Below are 18,942 nucleotides of genomic sequence, written 5' to 3'. Positions count from 1 at the left end.
CACCTGCACACACACGCATCAATTGCCTTGCTCTGAGCAACACTCCAGTACTTAACCAGCCATAAGTCTGCTATTTGACAGGTGGAGGTTGTATTTTCAGTCCGTGAAAATACAACCTCATGGTGCCCAATTAATCCATCACTAGTGACTGTGTCTGTGTCTCTGTTGGTTTAAAATGAGGTACGGTGATGGAAGAAGTGCTTCTTGAGTCTGGACCGGTTTGTGTCAGATGTTCTACAACTGTACTTGCCGTATCTGTTAAGCACCTGTCTGTGTTCTGTACCGAGCTCTGAGCCCTCTGACGCCTGGACGCTCACTTCACACCTTTCACAATGAGAAGAAACTGGTCCTGACGAGACTGAGTGGTGCAGGCAGCTGCTGTCTTCACTTCCATTCCCCTTCAAAGACTACAGCTGGTTCTTCAACTGAATTGGATCACTCCAACTGAAGCCCTAAGCCCAAAGCACACGGCCGCATTGCATAGCCTCGCTACATTTGCGTGTTCTTTTCGCTGTGAAAACGATATGACTTTCTTTATAGCTCGCACAGCAAATATGAAGCCAGATTCCTGCTCTGTGTTCGAGACTTGAGATGTTAGGTCCTTCTAGGTATTCCTACCAACATGTGGATCTATCTCTTCTCTGTATGTCCCTCCCCCCCTCCAGAATCTCCGGCAGCAGGTCCTGGAGCTGCTGGGACCCATCTCCATGAACCACGGGGCCCACTTCATGGCCGCTATTGCCTATGTTTGGAACGAGAGGAAACACACCAAGGCCCCAGTCAGGAATAAGGTCAGTAAATGTGTGTTGGCCTCACCGGTGCAGAAGACCTTCCTGTTCTTATTGAAGGATTTTACTCTTGGTTACTTTAACATCCACTTGACTTTATTCATTTAGGTTGCAGTGTTTCCCCTCGATTTTTTTTTTGTAGCAGTGGTGCTGTGAGTTGGTAACCTAGCAACGCTAGGGGGGTCTGGGGAATGCCCCCCCGGAAGAAAATGTTGAAAAATAACCCTTTTAATGGTTACTGCTGGTGAGTTTTTTAGGGGAAAATGTACAGATTGAGCTTCCAAATATGACTAAACAACCAACAGAGTCAAGGGAACTGCTGAGACCAGATCATTTTGCAAATGTGCCTTGAACTTGGCAGTATTATAAAGTGTATACATATATTTGCAGTGGTGCTGACAATCCAGCAGTGGCAGTGTGCCGCTGCTGACTGCGTATAGGGGAAGCACTGGGTTGATTTGGATGAAGGGCCCACTTTGGACTTGCAATGACCATATAATAGAGTGGGGATCATATAAGATCCAATCATTGTACTTTCTGTTTGGCTTCACCGCACCGTACTACGTGATGCATCTAAATAATAATGGAAGGATTTGTATGTAATTAATTAGTTTGCATTTATTTTTGCATGTTTGTGGGAACGCATCGGAGGATGAAATTGCACTGCACTATTTTGAGCTTCGAAATTAAACAACTTAAATCCATCTATACCATCTATCCATCTGTACAGCGCCCTTCAAACGTTCATGTTGCCGCTCTTCTGAGATTGTCCGTCTGTCTGTGTGTGTCCGTTTGCCCGCCCGTCCGTGTGTCTGTGCCTCCCAGGTGATCCCGGCGGCCAGCGAGGAGCAGCTGCTGCTGGTGGAGCTGGTACGGTCGGTCAGCGCCATGCGCACCGAGACGGTCATGCAGACGGTGAAGGAGGTCCTCAAGCAGCCCCCGGCCATCGCCAAGGAGAAGGTGGGCGCAGCCCGCCCCTCCAACCCCCCCACCCCTCCCCCCTCCCCCACCAAGTGTAAATTAATCCAGTAGATGGCAGCAAACAAACCAAACAGGAAATATCTGCTTAGGTGTGGTGCAGACGGATTCAAAGGCTGGTAAATAGAAGTGGGTGTAGGACGTCATTTGAATATATGAATTATAGTGGGCAGATTTGATGGAGATGGGGAGGCGGTTCCACAGCTGCCACAGAAAATGCGTTCTCCCTTGAGCATCAATCTAGCACTTGTAGAAATATAACACCGTTGGCACCGTTTAATTTTATCCTTCCTTGCCGCTTGCTCTCAATTCCACGATTCTTGTTAATGAAGTGCCAGGTTTTGCCTTGCATTCGTCATACTTTTGTGTTTCTGAGTGGTGTCATTTCAGTCGTTTTTCAAGATCAGTCCCATAAAACCGAATCAGATTACCTCATTAATCCAGAGGGAGGCGTATTAGAAGGCGGCTCATTCTGTTTCTGTTTCCCCAGAAGCACCTCTCTCTGGAGGTGTGCATGCTTCAGTTCTTCTACGCCTACGTGCAGAGGTGAGGCCGTCCGTCTCTGAGTTATCTGCATGCTGTGATGTTCTCCTCCCCTACCCCAGCGTTTTAGTGTAAATGAAACACTCCTCTGAACCTTTTCCCCAGGATCCCCGTTTCCAGTCTGGTGGACAGCTGGCCGTCGCTGCTGGCGCTGCTCAAAGACTCGGTTCAGCTGGGCCTGCCCGCTCCCGGACAGTTCCTCCTACTGGGGTGGGTGGTTCCCCTGTCCCAATCGCCCTTCGTGCACACACGGACGCACGCATGCGCACCACCGTGTTTACAAACACACAAATACACTTGTACACACACAACACAGACAATACACACACGACACAGACAATACACACAAACACACACACACACACACACACACACACACACACACACACACACACACACACACACACACACACACACACACTACACACACACACACACAGCTTTTTTCTTTTCACAGAGTATTCTTTTTCCAAGGGATAGCATAGCAGCATATTGTTTGTGTCGTGCCGACAATGTGCCCATTGGGCCTGGGGAAAATTCACGCAGAGCTGAGTATCGATCAAGCAACTGTCACCAGACCCTGAATTTGTAATATCCTAAAAGTATATGTGTGGGTATTCAGGGGCTGGAACCAGGCATGGGTCTCTCAGAACAGTCAAACCCTCCCTTGCATGAGCGTGTATTTGCTTGAACCCCCTAACCCAACAGGCGGCACACAGGATTAACAGCTCAGAGCATAGCACTTCATCAGCAGGGGTCTCTCTGGGGAGCTCTCTGCGGCTGCTCCCTCTCTCGCTCTCTGTTACGTGACACCACCTTCCCTCTGCCCGCCCCCCTCTGGTCCCCAGGGTTTTGAACGAGTTCATCTTGAAGAACCCGAACCTGGAGAGCAAAAAGGACCAACGAGAGCTACAGGTAAACATGCCTGGAACAGCGTGTCATGGTGTCTCAAGTAATTTAACCCAATCCTCAGCATGTGCTGTTTATTTAGGCTTTGTAAAACCTGCAGAATCTATATTCTGTGCGGGTTTTTAGCAGTCCACATTGATAAATTCCGATCTTTGTATGTCTCCCAATTAACACGATGTTTCATTGGGTGCTAATAAATTCCACATCCATAAAATTCAAATTCTAAATAAAGTCAGTCATGAATCTACAATTCATATATTTGATTCCTCCTTTAAAAACGGTGGCACGCAGATTTGACTAGTAAGAGACGAGGAACTGTGCCGATCAAAGCTTGGTGCGTGTGTGCCTTCCGTTCAGGATGTGACCCATAAGGTGGTGGAGGCCATCGGGACCATCGCGGGCTCCTCCCTGGAGCAGACCACATGGCTGAGGAGGAACCTGGAGGTGAAGGCCTCGCCGCAGATTGTGGTGGACGGAGGCAACCTGGAGTCCGACGTAGAAGGTGTGAGATCCGACGCTCGCCGTCTGTCTGTTTGGTTTGGTTTGGTTTTCGACCTACACTGTACTGCTTTTCATATATATATTCTGATATAGTCCTTTAGTTCTTTAAAGTTTGGCTCCCAGTTTGTGGAGAAACTGGTGAGGGAATCGCATTTGACACGTTAGGTGATGGCTGCCGTGGAAAAGTGGCATAGTGTCGATTTGTATATTTATAAAATCCAAATATATAAAAATGAATTTATTTGGGGTTGTAATTCAGTGACACAGTCCATCTGTCTCTGTTGGTGTTTCTATGAAACACCCTTCACCCCCCCCCAGGACAAGTCGAGGTGTGATCATCAGCTGAATAACTTAAAGCATTCCCCGTTGAGCTCCCAGCACACAGCCTTAAGCCTTTATCAATTGACTAATGAATACTGCTAGTGGAAAGGTCGTGGTACCTCTATCTACATACAGATGTGGTTTCTAACAAGGACCATGGAATGTTTGTTAACCCACACTGGATACACAGAGCTTAGAGGTTTGGCATGTTCCTGCATTACAACATGTACATTTTGGTCTAGCTTCTACTAATGGTGTGTGTGTGTGTGTGTGTGTGTGTGTGTGTGTGTGTGTGTGTGTGTGTGTGTGTGTGTGTGTGTGTGTGTGTGTGTGTGTGTGTGTGTGTGTGTGTGTGTGTGTGTGTGTGTTGTGTCTTGTTTGTTTTGTCTTTGCCTCGCCTTTCTTCCTTTAGATTTAATGCTCACAGTGATGGAGGCCTCCAGCTTCACTCCATCTGTGTACAGCGTGCACGCTCTCACGCTGCTGGCCGAGGTAACCACGCCAACCCAGCCTCCTCCTCCTTCTCCTGCTTATATCCCCTTCCCAGCCTACCCCTTCCCCTCCTCTCTATCTCACACGCCAGCAGCATGTGTCTGTAGCATGACCTCCCAGTGCTCACTAACAGCGTTGGTGAGCACTGGGAGCCTCAAGACTTTACACCCACCAACAGCCCCCCCGCCATCACCATCACCATCTCCTGGTGGGGGATTTATGCCCGAACCCTCTGAGTGTTTTCGTTCAGCTTTAACAAACCAATAAATCCATCCGCTTTGGTCTTTCAGAGCAGCAGGCGGAAGGAGGCGGGGGATAGAATACACTCTCTTTGCCTCTTCTTAGCCTCCATGGTTCAGACTAGCTGCATTGATCTCTAGACTATTCAAGGCGATGATTCACAGTTTGGTCTATGCTGCATTACATTATGCTATTGCTAGTGTACATTTTATTGGTGTTGCAGTGTTAGCCGGGCCTTTTGTATGATGGAAAGTTTCGATGAAGTCTAAAGTTGCATTACGTGTGTGTGTGTGTGTGTGTGTGTGTGTGTGTGTGTGTGTGTGTGTGTGTGTGTGTGTGTGTGTGTGTGTGTGTGTGTGTGTGTGTGTGTGTGTGTGTGTGTGTGTGTGTGTGTCCAGGTGCTGGCTCACCTCCTGGACATGGTGTTCTACAGTGATGAGAAGGAGAGGGTGATCCCCTTGCTGGTCAACATCATGCACTATGTTGTGCCCTACCTCCGCAACCACAGGTAAACCCAGCACGTTTTGATGAGGAAACAGGGACCTCTGTCCATGGTTCACCTTTTAAAGTGTGTGGTGTAGATCATCCACATCCATTAACTGCACACAGAAGCTGGTTTTCACTGCGATATCCCCCAAAAAGAAACGAATGAAAAAGCAAAAGAACAAAGGTGCTACATCAAAAGATTCAGATGAGTCATGGTTCTGTTATTGATGTGTCCTGCTTACTATGCGTTGTGCCGTGGTGTTTGGTCGTGTGCCGCAGTGCCCACAACGCCCCCAGCTACCGGGCGTGCATCCAGCTGCTGAGCAGCCTGAGTGGGTACCAGTACACCCGGCGCGCCTGGAAGAAGGAGGCCTTTGATCTCTTCATGGACCACACCTTCTTCCAGATGGACTCCTCCTGCGTCAGCCAGTGAGTGGAGCGAGGCTTCGGGATGCCAGAGTTTGATTTATCAGACGCACAGGAAAAACATTGGGTGGTACTGAGCGGGGAAAGTCTTAAGACGAGGCACGCAAAAAGGGAACAAGGCAAATGTTCACAATAATAAAAAAGAATGATAGATGTATGTGTGTGTCTAACATTGATGAATAATTACTGAAACGTAACGATGTGGTCTAATTGCCTTGCTTTCAGTTGGAGAGCCATCATCGATCACTTGATGACCCATGATAAGACCACATTCCGGGACCTCATGAGTAAGCCCCAAACACTCCTTCCCCTCAGGCTCTCTTTGGAGAGAGTTACCATTACAACCCCCTCCCCCCCCCATTTCAGAGCTCATTCAACTATTGAAATTGATGTATGTCATCGGCAACAAGGTATTGATTCATTTAAAATGAATCTGCTCTTATTAATATTAAAACCTCGACGCTGGAGGCGCCATCATTTTTTCAAACAGGTAATCAATTGACCGGATCAATAGACTAGATCCGATTATAGTAAAAGGATTGTGTGGTCGATAAATCTACCCATGTGCCATTCTCAATATAGGCTGCGTTGCACATAGTCCCATAGCACACATTCCAAGCCCACCTTGATAGTATTTCATGATGTCATCGCGGTGGCTTTGTCCTTGTTTTAGCGCGCGTGGCCGTAGCCCAGAGCAGCTCCCTCAGTCTGTTCACCAACCGCGACGCTGAGCTGGAGCAAAGGGCTATGCTGCTGAAACGACTGGCCTTCACCATCTACAGCAGCGAGGTGGACCAGTACCAGAAGTACCTGCCAGACATCCAGGGTACATAGACACGGGCACAGACAAGCACACATACAAGCACACACACACGCGTGCATCTACACACACACGTAATCACATTCTCATAGGCGAGACATAGCTAACAGCAGGCAAAGCCTGAATGAACACCGTTTCACATGTTGGCAACACGCGCATGCATTACATTCACAGTCAAAGTTCGAGCTTTCTATCACACTTGTAGTGCTTCACACAAAGATACTCTCATACACACTCACTCACACCAATTTGTACGCATACAAACACAGTATACATTCAGATAGTAGTCAGATCACACACACATGCACGCACGCATGCAAACACACACAGACAGGCAGGCAGGCAGGCAGACAGACAGACGGACAGACAGACAGACAGACAGACACACACCCCCAGTGTTGCGGCGGCCTGCATCATGTGACCTATGTGTGTGTGTGGCGGCGGCCTGCGTCATGTGACCTGTGTGTGTGTTGCCCGTGCAGAGCGGCTGGTGGAGAGTCTGCGGCTGCCCGCGGTGCCCATCCTCCACGCACAGGTCTTCCTCTTCTTCAGGGTGCTGCTGCTCCGCATGTCCCCCCAGCACCTCACCTCGCTGTGGCCCACCATGATCACAGAGCTGGTGAGAGAGCACACACTGGGGACTCAACAACGTTTGGTAGAGGCTCTTCTTTTTGCTAGCCTTACAATAAAGGATAGCAAATCTATAAGGCTAGATTTATAATGGGATCCCTGCGCCTCCATACACACAAACACACACACACACACCCTGTCTCTGCCTCAGTATTGCTGCGAGTCATTTACTCTTTATGTTCATCATTTTCTCTGATTCTCATGTGCTTGCTACCTCTCTCTCTGACAAAGGTTTTCAAGAATTTGTCAGCATTTTTGTGTCCTCCCCACTCCATTTCCTTGACTGTCTATCCATTGGTCTATGTCTCTCATTCTCATTCTCTCTATCTTATACCGTCAGAGTCCTCTGACTATATAATTTCCTCTAATGTCATGCAGTATAGTTCATCCCTCCCTCTCTTCCTCTCTAACATTATATCTCTCTTTCTCCCTCCCTCTCCGTTGCGTCTGACTGCTCCACTAACACTGCCACTCCTTTCCTGGTTGTTAGAAACTGGTCCGCTGGGTAATCTGTGGCATAAGGACTAAATGCTAAAGGACTAAAGTGTTCCTTTGGTGTCCTGGCTGGCTGTAGGTGACGGTGTTCCTCCTGATGGAGCAGGAGCTAACGGCCGACGAGGACATCTCAAGGTAACGCCGGAGCTCTGCTGGAACTCAGTGTTCGGGTCACCCAGTTATCTGCCCTCAAAGGCGTTTGTGGGGGGAATGGGGCTCACCCAGTTCTCCAATGTGGTGGTGGGGGGATTGGGGGTAGGCCTTGTCCACAGAATTCAAGGTGAAACTTATCAACCATCTCTATAACAACAATTCTCCCTCTGGATATAAGCTCTGTCATGCAAACCGTTATATATATATATATATATATATGTATTTTTTATATATTAGTTTGGGCTTGTGCCTGTTATGGACAGGACAGTGAGTAGCGAATAAAAGTGGGTACAGTGCCTACACTAGCGCTGTTGTAAATCAGATTCAGGATCAAAGTAAAGAAAATACTTATAGAAGAAGATAAATAGAAGGCATGACAATCTTCAGCAGCACCGGTTCCTTTGGTAAAGTTCTTTGTTCTCTTCCTAGAACGTCGGGCCCTTCGGTGGCGGGGCTGGAGACCACCTACTCCGGGGGGAACGGCTTCTCCACCTCGTACAACAGCCAGCGCTGGCTCAACCTCTACCTGTCGGCCTGCAAGCTGCTGGACCTGGCCCTGGCCCTGCCCTCCGAGAGCCTGCCGCAGTTCCAGATGTCAGTGCAGCATGCATAAGCCGCTTTGCATGGTCCTGCTTATGGGAAGATAAAAACAGAGGGAATTTGAAGTAGTGGTTGGGGGGGAGGGGGAAATCTGTTGGTTTTCTTTTTCACGAGGGGATGTACCAAAGGTTTATTGAGTCACAGACATAAAAGAGAAGTGATAATGTTTTTGATAATTTGTGCTACTCTTCATCTGCATTTACTCCTGCGTTCATTGGCTGTGAAACTAGTCAACCTTTTTGTACGTGTGGGTTGGGATCAAAACCACTGCAGCGATGTCGGCAATGTGCATGCTTGTTGTGTTCAAAATATATTGTTGATGCTCAGGAAGGATGGACTTGCCTGCGGAGCTATTGGGATGATCTCCAGATCATTGTGTTGAGGGTTGTGTTTGACGCCGTCTCTGGTCTCTCTTTCGGCCCGGTCTCTACCCAGGTACCGCTGGGCCTTCATCCCAGAGTCCTCTGACGACTCCGGGCTAGAAGTGAGGCGCCAGGGGACCCACCAGAGAGAGTTTAAGCCCTACGTGGTCCGACTGGCCAAGTTGCTGAGGAAACGGGCCAAGGTAATTCACATTCTGACCTCAGTGGAGGACCGGAACTAGACATGGTTAAGGGGTTGGGCGAATTTTGAAAGTTTTCGGTTCGAGTCCCACCAAGGCTTTTTAACAGATGGGGGGGGTCATTTTGTCATTGTTATCATCGGCAACCAAGCGTTTTGTGCGCTGCTTTTTCTTTGCTGACAGATCTTTTTCTGGGTTTTTGCCTGGATATGTATTTTTTCTAACCTGTTTTTTACAGGCACAGTAGCATAAGGCTACCGTGACAGCATATGGTAGCGTAAGGCTACATTATGCTACTGAATCTTAAAAAATTTTGGTAGCTCCCCTAGTCACACATCCTATATTGTCTTTGATCTACTGCAGTGTTACTGTACTGACTAGACCTAAAAGGCAAACGTAACATATTTTTGTTACCATTCTGCACTGCCCAGAATAGGCTTGGTACAGAAAGCAGGATTCAGTTGGTTGGTTTAGCAGTGTCGCTATAATGGAGTGCATTGTAATTCCCTTATTATTCAGTTCGACACAGAAGTGCCGTCAGTAATCAATCCGAGAGTCCCTTTAGTACAATAATTAATTCTAATAATTAATTCTAATAATTATTGCTAAAATTAATTTGAAGAAGTCACTCCAGTACACCCCTCAAAGCACAGGGAGCCCAACCCCCTCACTCCTTCCACCCGATCCTGTGATCCGCAGAAAAACCCGGAGGAGGACTTCTCGATCCGCACCCTCTCCTGGGAGCCGGGCCACCTGCTGCTCACGCTGTACGTGATCCGCAGCATGGACCAGCTGCTGCCCTTCTTCAACCTGCTCAGCCAGGTCTTCAACTGTAAGTCCGGGAGCCGCCTTGGTCCGGCCTGCGGCCGCCCAGCACCAGGCGAGGGAGACTTTCCGGGTCAAAAGGACGCTGGCCATAAGCTAGAGAGCCAGAAGGTGTTCTGGAGCCGCGCCCGGCAGAACATCGAGGAGATGGTGGAGAAGGACTTCCTGGAGGGACTGATCAAGACGTGAGAAGGGCCACAAAGAGAAAGGAGTATTTAAAAAACATATGTATATCACGGGGGGAGGGGATGGGTTATACGGATCAACACTAGTGAAACACCTCAGTCTGTACAGATAGATATGGGTAAACTAAGGGAGAAAAAAAACATAATCAAGTTTGTAGATTTTTTTTTTGTATTTCTAATGACTTTTACTTCTTAAATGCTATTTAATTTTAATTATTTGTATATACGGAGATGCTTTGATGACTGACTTTAACATTTGTGAGTTTGAGTTATTTTGGAAAATGTAAAGATGCTGTGCCATTCCATATCAATGTGACTTAATAAAATAAATGCTTTCAAATTGTGAGGCTTTGGTGTACATTCAGTGTCTGCAGGACTAACTGACTACAAGCTTTAAAGGGTTGATGGAGGATAATTTATTTTTCGTCTTTTTATATCTAAAACGAACCACTATAAAACTGCTTGGTGTAGTACTGCTGGTTCACGCTACCTAACTACTGTCATCAATTTGGGTTTAGTGGCTACATGGAAGAAATAGTCCCCGGTTGTAAATTCAGAACCCTGGACAGCGACCATCTGGCTCCGCTGGAGCGCCCGTATGCCTACTGTGGTTCCATCCTAGGCATTGGCATTACTCAATTCTGTAATGCTAGACATCACCCACTATCTAGGCTACTTTATTTGTTATTCATTGAACATTGGCTATTTATTTATTTTTTAAAAAGGCGGGGGATCTAACGCAGTAGGAGATCTACTGACACGTTACACAGCGTGAGCTTTAGCCTATTATAGGAAAATGAAACCAGAACCTCGTTGGTTAAAGTTTTATTTAAATAAAATCTCAAATAGGGTTTGAGCGCTTGATTGACTGCTATCGTGACCTTCATAACATGTACTGAGCCTCTACCAAAACCGGCTTACCCCCACCCCTACATTCTGGGTGGGCTTGCCCATTGGCTGATTCGTGCTTCACGTTTATGACGTCAAGAAGATCTTTTGCGTGGTTGGCTGTTTCGTTCCCGCGAGAAGTGCAGAAAAAGACGCAGTCAGGGTTGATGACGTAGAGGAATATGTGTTGGCAGTCGCGTGTCACCTGACTTCGACGAGAGGGGCGGGGATAGATAGATGTGAGGAAAATAAATAAATTAATAAGTGAGAGGAAGCGAATCAAGTAAAAAAAAAAAAAACGCCACCATCCCCCGATCCCGTTTGAAATACTGTCGGTGGTTGGTTTGAATTGGTGGCTCCTGGAAGGACACGATCTGTGGGGATAAACTAAAGTGTTGTAGATGGGGGATGCTGCAAACCAGGGACCCTATCCGTCTCTCCATCCAAGCTCACCACAAAACGGGTCGCAGTGAGGAGGATTAGGAAGGTGGAGGATAATCGAGCATCACTGGAGGACCAGGGAACACTCTCCACATATGAACGTCCGTTAGAATACAGTAAGCATACAGCACAGCCTGCACGGAAACATAAGACAGTAGGATAGATTTTTTTTGAGTATGCTGTGAAAAAATATTCCAAATCAGCCTTTTCTGTTTTTCCCAAACGGGGTTACCACGAAGGAAATTTAACATGCCTGATTTCCTACTACAACCAGCCGATGATTGTTCCAGAAGGACATGAGCAATTCGTCACAAAACATTCCCTTATTGCGATCGTATAGAGATACCCTCTTTCTAATGATACCTGGGACACTCTGGGTCAAGTCAACCTAATTAAAGCGACGGTTAATATTACACGCCGTAAAGATAGAAACTAGTTCATTCAGGTCTTATGTTTGTTTTTCTTTTTCAAGCCTATTATATAGTATTAAGTACATAGTATATAGTATACATAGTAGTAGGCCTGCCTCTCTCAGTGGGTACGTGGAGGGAACCTGGGAGGACGTTCTTTGGGGGGGGTGGGGGGGGAGCGTATTTGACGTTGCTTCTCGAGGTTCGTAACGCCGGGGAGAGAAGATGTCGGGCCAGACACTGACCGACCGCATTGCCGCGGCCCAGTACACGTTGACGGGCTCCGACGTGTGCCGAGCTGTATGCAAGGCTACCACACACGAACAGACTGCACCAAAAAAGAAGCACCTGGAATGTAAGTATGAATGCCCTTCCATCCTTTATCCGAACCCCTCCACCTTCTCCACCTCCTACTCCTCTGTTCCCTCTGACAGCCAGCCCCCCGTGGATACCATGCAAGTTACACACTCGCCACTGTGTGCCTGGGTGTGTGTGTGTGTGTGTGTGTGTGTGTGTGTGTGTGTGTGTGTGTGTGTGTGTGTGTGTGTGTGTGTGTGTGTGTGTGTGTGTGTGTGTGCGGGGGGAGGGGGGGGGATGTGTGTGTGTCTCTGCGTGCATGTGTGTAATACAATTAATGGACATTTTCGAGTTAAATTTAATCAACGAAAAACAGACCTGATGGGAAACAGAGGAACAGGACACTTAATAATCATGAGATCGTTTTTGGCATTCCCTTCTCGTTCCCAGGTTGACTCACAGGCTGCTTAATGAGTTGGTTCCTGCTTCAGACCGGCAGGGAATACACAGCCAGGGCTGATGTAGGTGTAGCTGCCTCAAATGCTACTCCACATGCACATCCAACCAGTTGATGTGCAGGGAGCTACCATCTGTCCAGAACGGATGACGGATAAAGTTTTCTTTGAACGCTTCTAAAACTACAGACAGATGGTTGGCAACCGTAATGCAAGTCAAACACATACCTGATGTACAGTATGGGCAGTTGGAATCCATACCCTAATTGTTGTGTGTATGTGTGTTTGACATGTGGGCGTGGCGCAACTTGTGTGTGTGTGTGTGTGTGTGTGTGTGTGTGTGTGTGTGTGTGTGTGTGTGTGTGTGTGTGTGTGTGTGTGTGTGTGTGTGTGTGTGTGTGTGTGTGTGTGTGTGTGTGTGTGACTCCTGTCTTACAGTGCCCCACTGAGAGTTTTCTATTCAGTCTTTAGGCTGAATATAGATTTAGAGAGGCTGTCTGATAAGAAGAAGAGCAGTGATGAAATGCTGGAACAGGTCCTCTGGTGAGATACTCAGCATATCTTACAGCTACCCCTAGTGTTGAGGACATCCATATACAAGCCAAAAGTCTGTCACGTTGAAATATCAATCCTCTCCTATAACCACAAGCACTCTGTATCACTGATCGTGATTACACCCGCCCATGGATTTCACAAGAGCCTCTGGCGTCTGTGCTCTCTGCGTTAACACATTCAAATAGTTCACAGCCCAATCCATTCTGCATGCTATAGTACTGCAACTGAACGGTTTACCATGACTTAACAATAGTTTAGACTTTAAGGAGGTTTACTGGACTGAAGAAGACCATTTCTGACAGCCCCAGCCTCTTTATTACACCGTTGACAGTGATTGGATAACGTGACTGGTTGTGTTTTTGATAAGAGGTTGTGTGAATTGCAAGGTGATATACTAACATAATTACACCTGGAAATGCAGTTTTGAGTATAGGTATGTCCTCCGAATTACAAACTGCAGTGGGTCTGGAACCTCTCCATTCATTTTCGAATTTGTCAAGGGGTGTCACCAACAGGCACAGATCAAAATGCCTCTGGCAGCCAAATGGATAGGCCTACGACCAATCACAGCAGTGAAACGGGTGACGCAGCACTGAGCGACGAAAACATTGTAAACAGAGAAGAGCTGCCACTACATCGGCGGCAGCCAGCTTTGTCGAAAATGCCTCTACGGCCCTCCCATGCAACATCATCGTATTTATCCCGCCTCATATTAGATAAACGGTTGTGATTGGTCGGCCTATCACATACTGGGTAGAAATATTTTTTGTATGAGGGGGAGAGTGAATGAGCTAGCAAGATTCGTCTGGCTAATTCCGCCTCGGTGCTATAGAGTGGATTTTGACTCTCAATATGAGGGATATAGGAGCATTGGCAAGAATTCAATCTTAAAGGTGTGTGTGTCTGTGTGTGTGTGTGTCTGTGTGTGTGTCTGTGTGTATGGTAGGGAGGGAGATGGGGTCATTTCCCACCTGTTTATCATGGTTTTAATCATTCGCAAACCTACTAGCCGAGGATGTGTCAGCATTTATTTTGCATCTCAAAGTGCATATTAAGCAGCTCCTCCCTTCTCCCACGGCGATTGGCAAGCTACAGCAGTCAGCCATTTTTACACAATCAGTCTTGAGTCTGGTGTCAACGAGTTCACCTGCTAGACTGAAGACATTCCCATCAGTGGGGTTCCTGTTAAAAGGATTCAAAGTGGATTCAGTCGACGATGTGTAGTTCCGTACGGATTACTTAACTTTTTATGTTTGGACGTTCATTCTTTTTATTCATAACTTGTCTCTGTGACCTTCATGTTTGTATTTAGAGGTCAGAAAACGAGGGGGCCGTCTAGTTCAATATGGACCACATCGTAGAATCACCACCAATGAACTGCTCAGTGTAGGCCTACCTTAGTGGTCACATAGGATGTGCTTCATGGCAGCTAAGGAATAATGCCTTTCTTTAAAGTATACTATATAAGGTAAAGAAATACCTAAATGAATTACACAGTGACTGTTAAGCCGCTTGTATCTATAGTTTGTTGGAAGGATACAGCTATTGTTGAGGTTTACTTCTGAGTTACTACAGTAGTGGATTTATTTTCTGTTGCTGTATTGATCTTTGGGAAATTCACCCTGCCTTTCTCCTCCAAGAGAAAGTGCCCTGTGGAGGAGATGATGTCACTTTAGGTTTCAAATGAGATTACATTATGGTCTGAGCTGGGTTGACAGTGACCCTCCATACAAATTAAAAATTACAAAGTGACGTCAATAAAATCTAAGTAGTTGTTTGGTGTCTATCCAAACCCTACATTTTCATATTTCGTATTCAATTCGTTTTTGGATGCCAAAAGTTCTGGCCTGGATAGAGATCTGAGGACAGGGAGCCAGCCCGAGATCCATCACACGGTAGGGTACAGTAGCAGCACTTTGGGTGACTGCCAAAGGAAGAATGCACCCCATGACCCATCCCATGCCCTCCTCTATGGCCAATCAGACCGTTCTTCTTAAGCTCCCTTGTGAACTCTGTGGCCTTGCTGCCCTCACCGTAAAGGGAGCCATGATTTAATGTGAAAGGTTAACATTCCCAAAGGTTGGGCCCGTTTTTTGCTTGTTTTTTGTATGGTTGATAACCCCTGTTGCTTTCCTCTTTTCCCGTTCCGGCAACCCTTCTCTTGCTAACACAACCTTCAGAGGGACCCACTCTTCATGGTCATCATCTGCATCATCACCATCATCCTCTTCATCCTGTTCTTGTTCCTGTGCTTGTCTGTGTTGAAAATTCTGATTCACAGACAGGGCTTAACACCTATCATTGTGTGCATGTGGAAGAGTGTGAGTGGGAGTGTGTACAATACAGAGCCAAGGAAGGGAAGCTGGTTAGCATTAGCCATGGGTGCAATCTCATCCCGCATACGATAGATCACTGAAGCAGGAATGCATTCATTAATGCAAAGCACCAAAGCATTGTCGCCAGCGATGATATGACCCGAAGCGTCTGATCGTCAGCCTGAGCATTCACACCAGCCCTGAGCTAATTATTTACTGCTCACATTACGAGACTGTCAGTCGCCCGTGACAAGCCCTTCCATTCAGGACAATCGGTGTCTGTTTTTTCCACAATGACCCGGTGAAACATGAATCGGTGTGGGTTAATTTACCTCACCTTACTTTTGTTCTTCTTTGGGGCCCCACCAGCAACCAAGTTGAAACATACCTAGACATACTTCTACAATGACAAACAACCCCTACAGATAAAGTGAAGGCCTATCCTGCGATAATTATGCAATTAGCCAAGTCAATGGACTACTAGTTTACTTGCCGTTGTAAATTACCTTCATTACTAACTGATTATGTCTATCACAACCGTCATCACTTCATCATCATCATCACCAGCATCATCACTTCATCCTCCCCTAACATTATTGACAACGCTATGTTGCTGCAAATTTGCCCATATTTATCTGGCTATGATTGCATACCCTTACGACTTACTGTGGTACCTCTGAGCACATGGCCCCCTGGGCAGACAGTGGCGAAGGGCCTTGTCCGCACCCAGGCCGGGTATCAATAATGCAGGAAGGTCTAGGGTTTCCTGCTGTTTAATCAGTCGATTCAACTTCTGATCTCTGCCTCGCGACAGGGTTGCCTCTTTGCCAGGGAGCTCAATCACTGTGGGAAAAGTTCTCTCTATTTTGTGCTGCGGCAGTGCATCGCTGTGCTGTAAACATCCAACAGTGCATCGCTGTGCTGTAAACACGAGTTTCAGCATTAACGCTCCTTGGCGAGACTTGTTTCCTTTTTGTCAAGGGCACTCGCAAATCGAGAAATCAAATAGAAAAAAGAATACTATAGTAGAAGAAGAAGCAAACTTAAAATGAGGATAAAGACAGATTCTGCTGTTTAAAAAAAGTAGGAGGGATCAGTCAGGAAAAAAGAAAGAAAGAGTTGCGCGACATAAACAGACCATGAAGGCCCGTTGTATTCGCACTGTGATGGCACAGTCTCACCGGATACTACAGTCTCAGAGGGCTGTGGGCACACAGGAGATGTCACCTCAGGCGCACACCATGCTTGGCCCAGGCGCCGCACGTGAGGCTCGTGGCTCCCTTGGCGGGGCATGAGAATCTTGCGACACCCTTGCAACACCCTAGGTGCCGGCAAGGCAGGGGAGGCTCCCACCTCACTAGACCCGAGCATGGCACTGGAGGATGGCAACCCACCCTTGGCTCCGTCACGGCATGGAAGGCTCACACGGCTCTAATGCGCACAGGCACAGAATGGGAAGCTCGCACCTCCTTAGGGCATGGCTCGGTGTGTGAGGGCTAGCGGTAAATTGCTAGCACTCCGGGCTACAACATTTGGTGGGAGGAGATGGTGGAAAACTATCAAGAGTTGATGAGTGACGGAGAATACTCATCAACTCAAAAGGATTACGAGGATATTTGCTAGCAAAGGAAGCGAGCTGGCTTATTGAAGGCTTATGTGGCTGCTATGTGCTGTGAGTAAAGAGCACAGTAAGATAGCAGAGGATATTTCATAGTTTTGACATTGCCTCTGCCCTGCAGTAAACTAAAATAAATGTGATATTCTATCCTGAGATGAGAGGAACAAAGGATGTGATGGACTTCCCTGCTTCAACAGTAACCCTATTAGTAACAGCAGTAGTCATTAAAGCAGCATCGATAGCACTAGATGTAGCTGTAGACATAGCACTAGATGTAGCTGTAAACGCAGCACTAGATGTAGCTATAGCACTCGATGTAGCTGTAAACATAGCACTAGATGTAGCTGTAAACGCAGCACTAGATGTAGCTGTAGCTATAGCACTAGATGTAGCTGTAGACATAGCACTAGATGTAGCTGTAAACATAGCACTAGATACGGTTGTAGCTATAGCAGTAGATGCATTTGTAGCCAAAGCACTAGCTGTAGCTGTAAACATAGCACTAGATGCAGTTGTAGCGATAGCACTAGTCTCAGAAATAGGAGCAGCATTTGCAGCTGTGGTTGTAGCAGTAGCTGTAGCTTAAAGCTGTAGCAATAGCCCTACTAGATGTAGCCATACTAGTAGTGTAGTGTTTCCCCTACGAAAAATACTGACTGCAAAATAGTGCTCTGCTATAGAAGAATAAAAAAACACATGATGATGATGTAGGTGGCATAAGCTCATGAATGTCTTTGGATTGTATGTAGGACCCGTAAAGAGTGAAATTAACACATACGTGACCCTATCAAAAAGAGGGAGCCTACATCTTTGATTGTGTTGGCTCGATGCAACAGTGTTATCAAACCCGGACAATGGTAAGTCTACACCTTGCAGACCGACAATTGTAATTACGCTAACATTAATGCCAAACAAATGCCTGCTATTTCTAGTTATGTTATATTGTTATATATGGGACTGACACACACACACTCACATACACAGTAGCTCTACTGGCATCAGTGATCACATTCATCCTCTGCATCCGCTCAAATCACAATTGTGCAAGCCCACATCAGCTACGTGCACGCCCACATCAGCAACGTGCATGGCCACATCTGCAACGTGCACGGCCATATCAGCACCTAAAGCCCACATCAGCACCTAATGCTCCCTACAGCAACGTCCAAGACCACCATCAGCACCGTGCACGACCAACATCAGCGCCGCCCACTCCCACACCAGAACCGTGTATGCCCCACATCAGCACTGTGATCACACACATCAGCACTGTGATCATCATCACACACATCAGCACTGTGCACGCGCACATCAACAAAGTGCACATCACACACAGCTCAGCCAGGTTGCTGGAAAATATGCATAGGGAAAAGACTGAGTGTCATTAGCTACAGTAGTAACATTAGCTACAGGCGTAGCTTACACACTTAGCGTAGCTTGCGTCATAAACCCAGTAGCAGCAGAAGATCATATGGCCACGTGTCTTCCTGCCTCTCTGGTCTTTGCATTGTAGTGTTCCTCTGCTTTACTGTTGCACTGGCTCTCTGGATGGGTAATTATGAGTAATTTCCCCCCCCCGGCAGCATCTGTGTGCTGCTCAAGGGGGGAGAAGAGCTATATATAAACATGGTGCTTTCACTGTTCATTCATTTGAGTTCCAACAATTCCCCCCCCCCCCCCTTCCCAATGGCATGGCTGCATGTCATCATGTGCTGCAAGGCTGCATGGTTGCACGGCTGCATGGATGCGTGACTGGATGGATGCATGGCTACATGGCTACATAGGTGGGGCTTGAGCTTTGCACACACGCACACCATAAGATGTATGCCATTCAATTATAATATTCTTTATCTGCAATCCAAATAAGCATTGACAGAAATACGTATACAATTAAAAGATGTGGATTAGTGTGTCACACAAAATATGTTAAGAAAATATATGCCTGGCTTCAAATTGATATAAAGTAGTCAGCCAGGTAGTTATCTAGCATTTTTCTTATTGGTACTATC

The 18,942-nt window shown here is 46.9% G+C and overlaps 2 protein-coding genes across 15 annotated transcripts in view; both read left to right on the top strand.

Moving 5' to 3' along the window:
• The window catches only part of dop1a (DOP1 leucine zipper like protein A), a 28,216-nt gene extending 17,916 nt beyond the window's left edge, over positions 1 to 10,300 (top strand). Inside the window, 16 exon segments of the mRNA XM_030370204.1 lie at positions 666 to 791; positions 1,614 to 1,748; positions 2,257 to 2,312; positions 2,415 to 2,519; positions 3,158 to 3,224; positions 3,576 to 3,720; positions 4,453 to 4,532; positions 5,171 to 5,280; positions 5,538 to 5,687; positions 5,910 to 5,971; positions 6,358 to 6,510; positions 6,987 to 7,123; positions 7,709 to 7,764; positions 8,212 to 8,376; positions 8,818 to 8,947; positions 9,644 to 10,300. Of these exon segments, the coding sequence (XP_030226064.1) occupies positions 666 to 791; positions 1,614 to 1,748; positions 2,257 to 2,312; positions 2,415 to 2,519; positions 3,158 to 3,224; positions 3,576 to 3,720; positions 4,453 to 4,532; positions 5,171 to 5,280; positions 5,538 to 5,687; positions 5,910 to 5,971; positions 6,358 to 6,510; positions 6,987 to 7,123; positions 7,709 to 7,764; positions 8,212 to 8,376; positions 8,818 to 8,947; positions 9,644 to 9,958 (1,992 nt within the window). The 3' untranslated portion in view covers positions 9,959 to 10,300.
• A 754-nt stretch (positions 10,301 to 11,054) lies between these two features.
• The window catches only part of snap91a (synaptosome associated protein 91a), a 40,578-nt gene continuing 32,690 nt past the window's right edge, over positions 11,055 to 18,942 (top strand). For 6 of the 14 annotated variants that reach the window (XM_030370232.1, XM_030370236.1, XM_030370234.1 and 3 more), the window contains exon 1: positions 11,059 to 12,048. In XM_030370232.1, the coding sequence (XP_030226092.1) occupies positions 11,919 to 12,048 (130 nt within the window). In that variant the 5' untranslated portion in view covers positions 11,059 to 11,918. Of the gene's footprint in view, positions 12,049 to 18,942 lie in introns of all 14 variants that reach the window. The other 8 variants (XM_030370239.1, XM_030370241.1, XM_030370240.1 and 5 more) reach the window with 4 other exon arrangements.

This window comes from Gadus morhua, chromosome 11 (genome assembly GCF_902167405.1).
Source record: "Gadus morhua chromosome 11, gadMor3.0, whole genome shotgun sequence".
Lineage (NCBI taxonomy): Eukaryota > Metazoa > Chordata > Actinopteri > Gadiformes > Gadidae > Gadus > Gadus morhua.
This window is presented reverse-complemented; position numbering and strand designations above follow the sequence as displayed.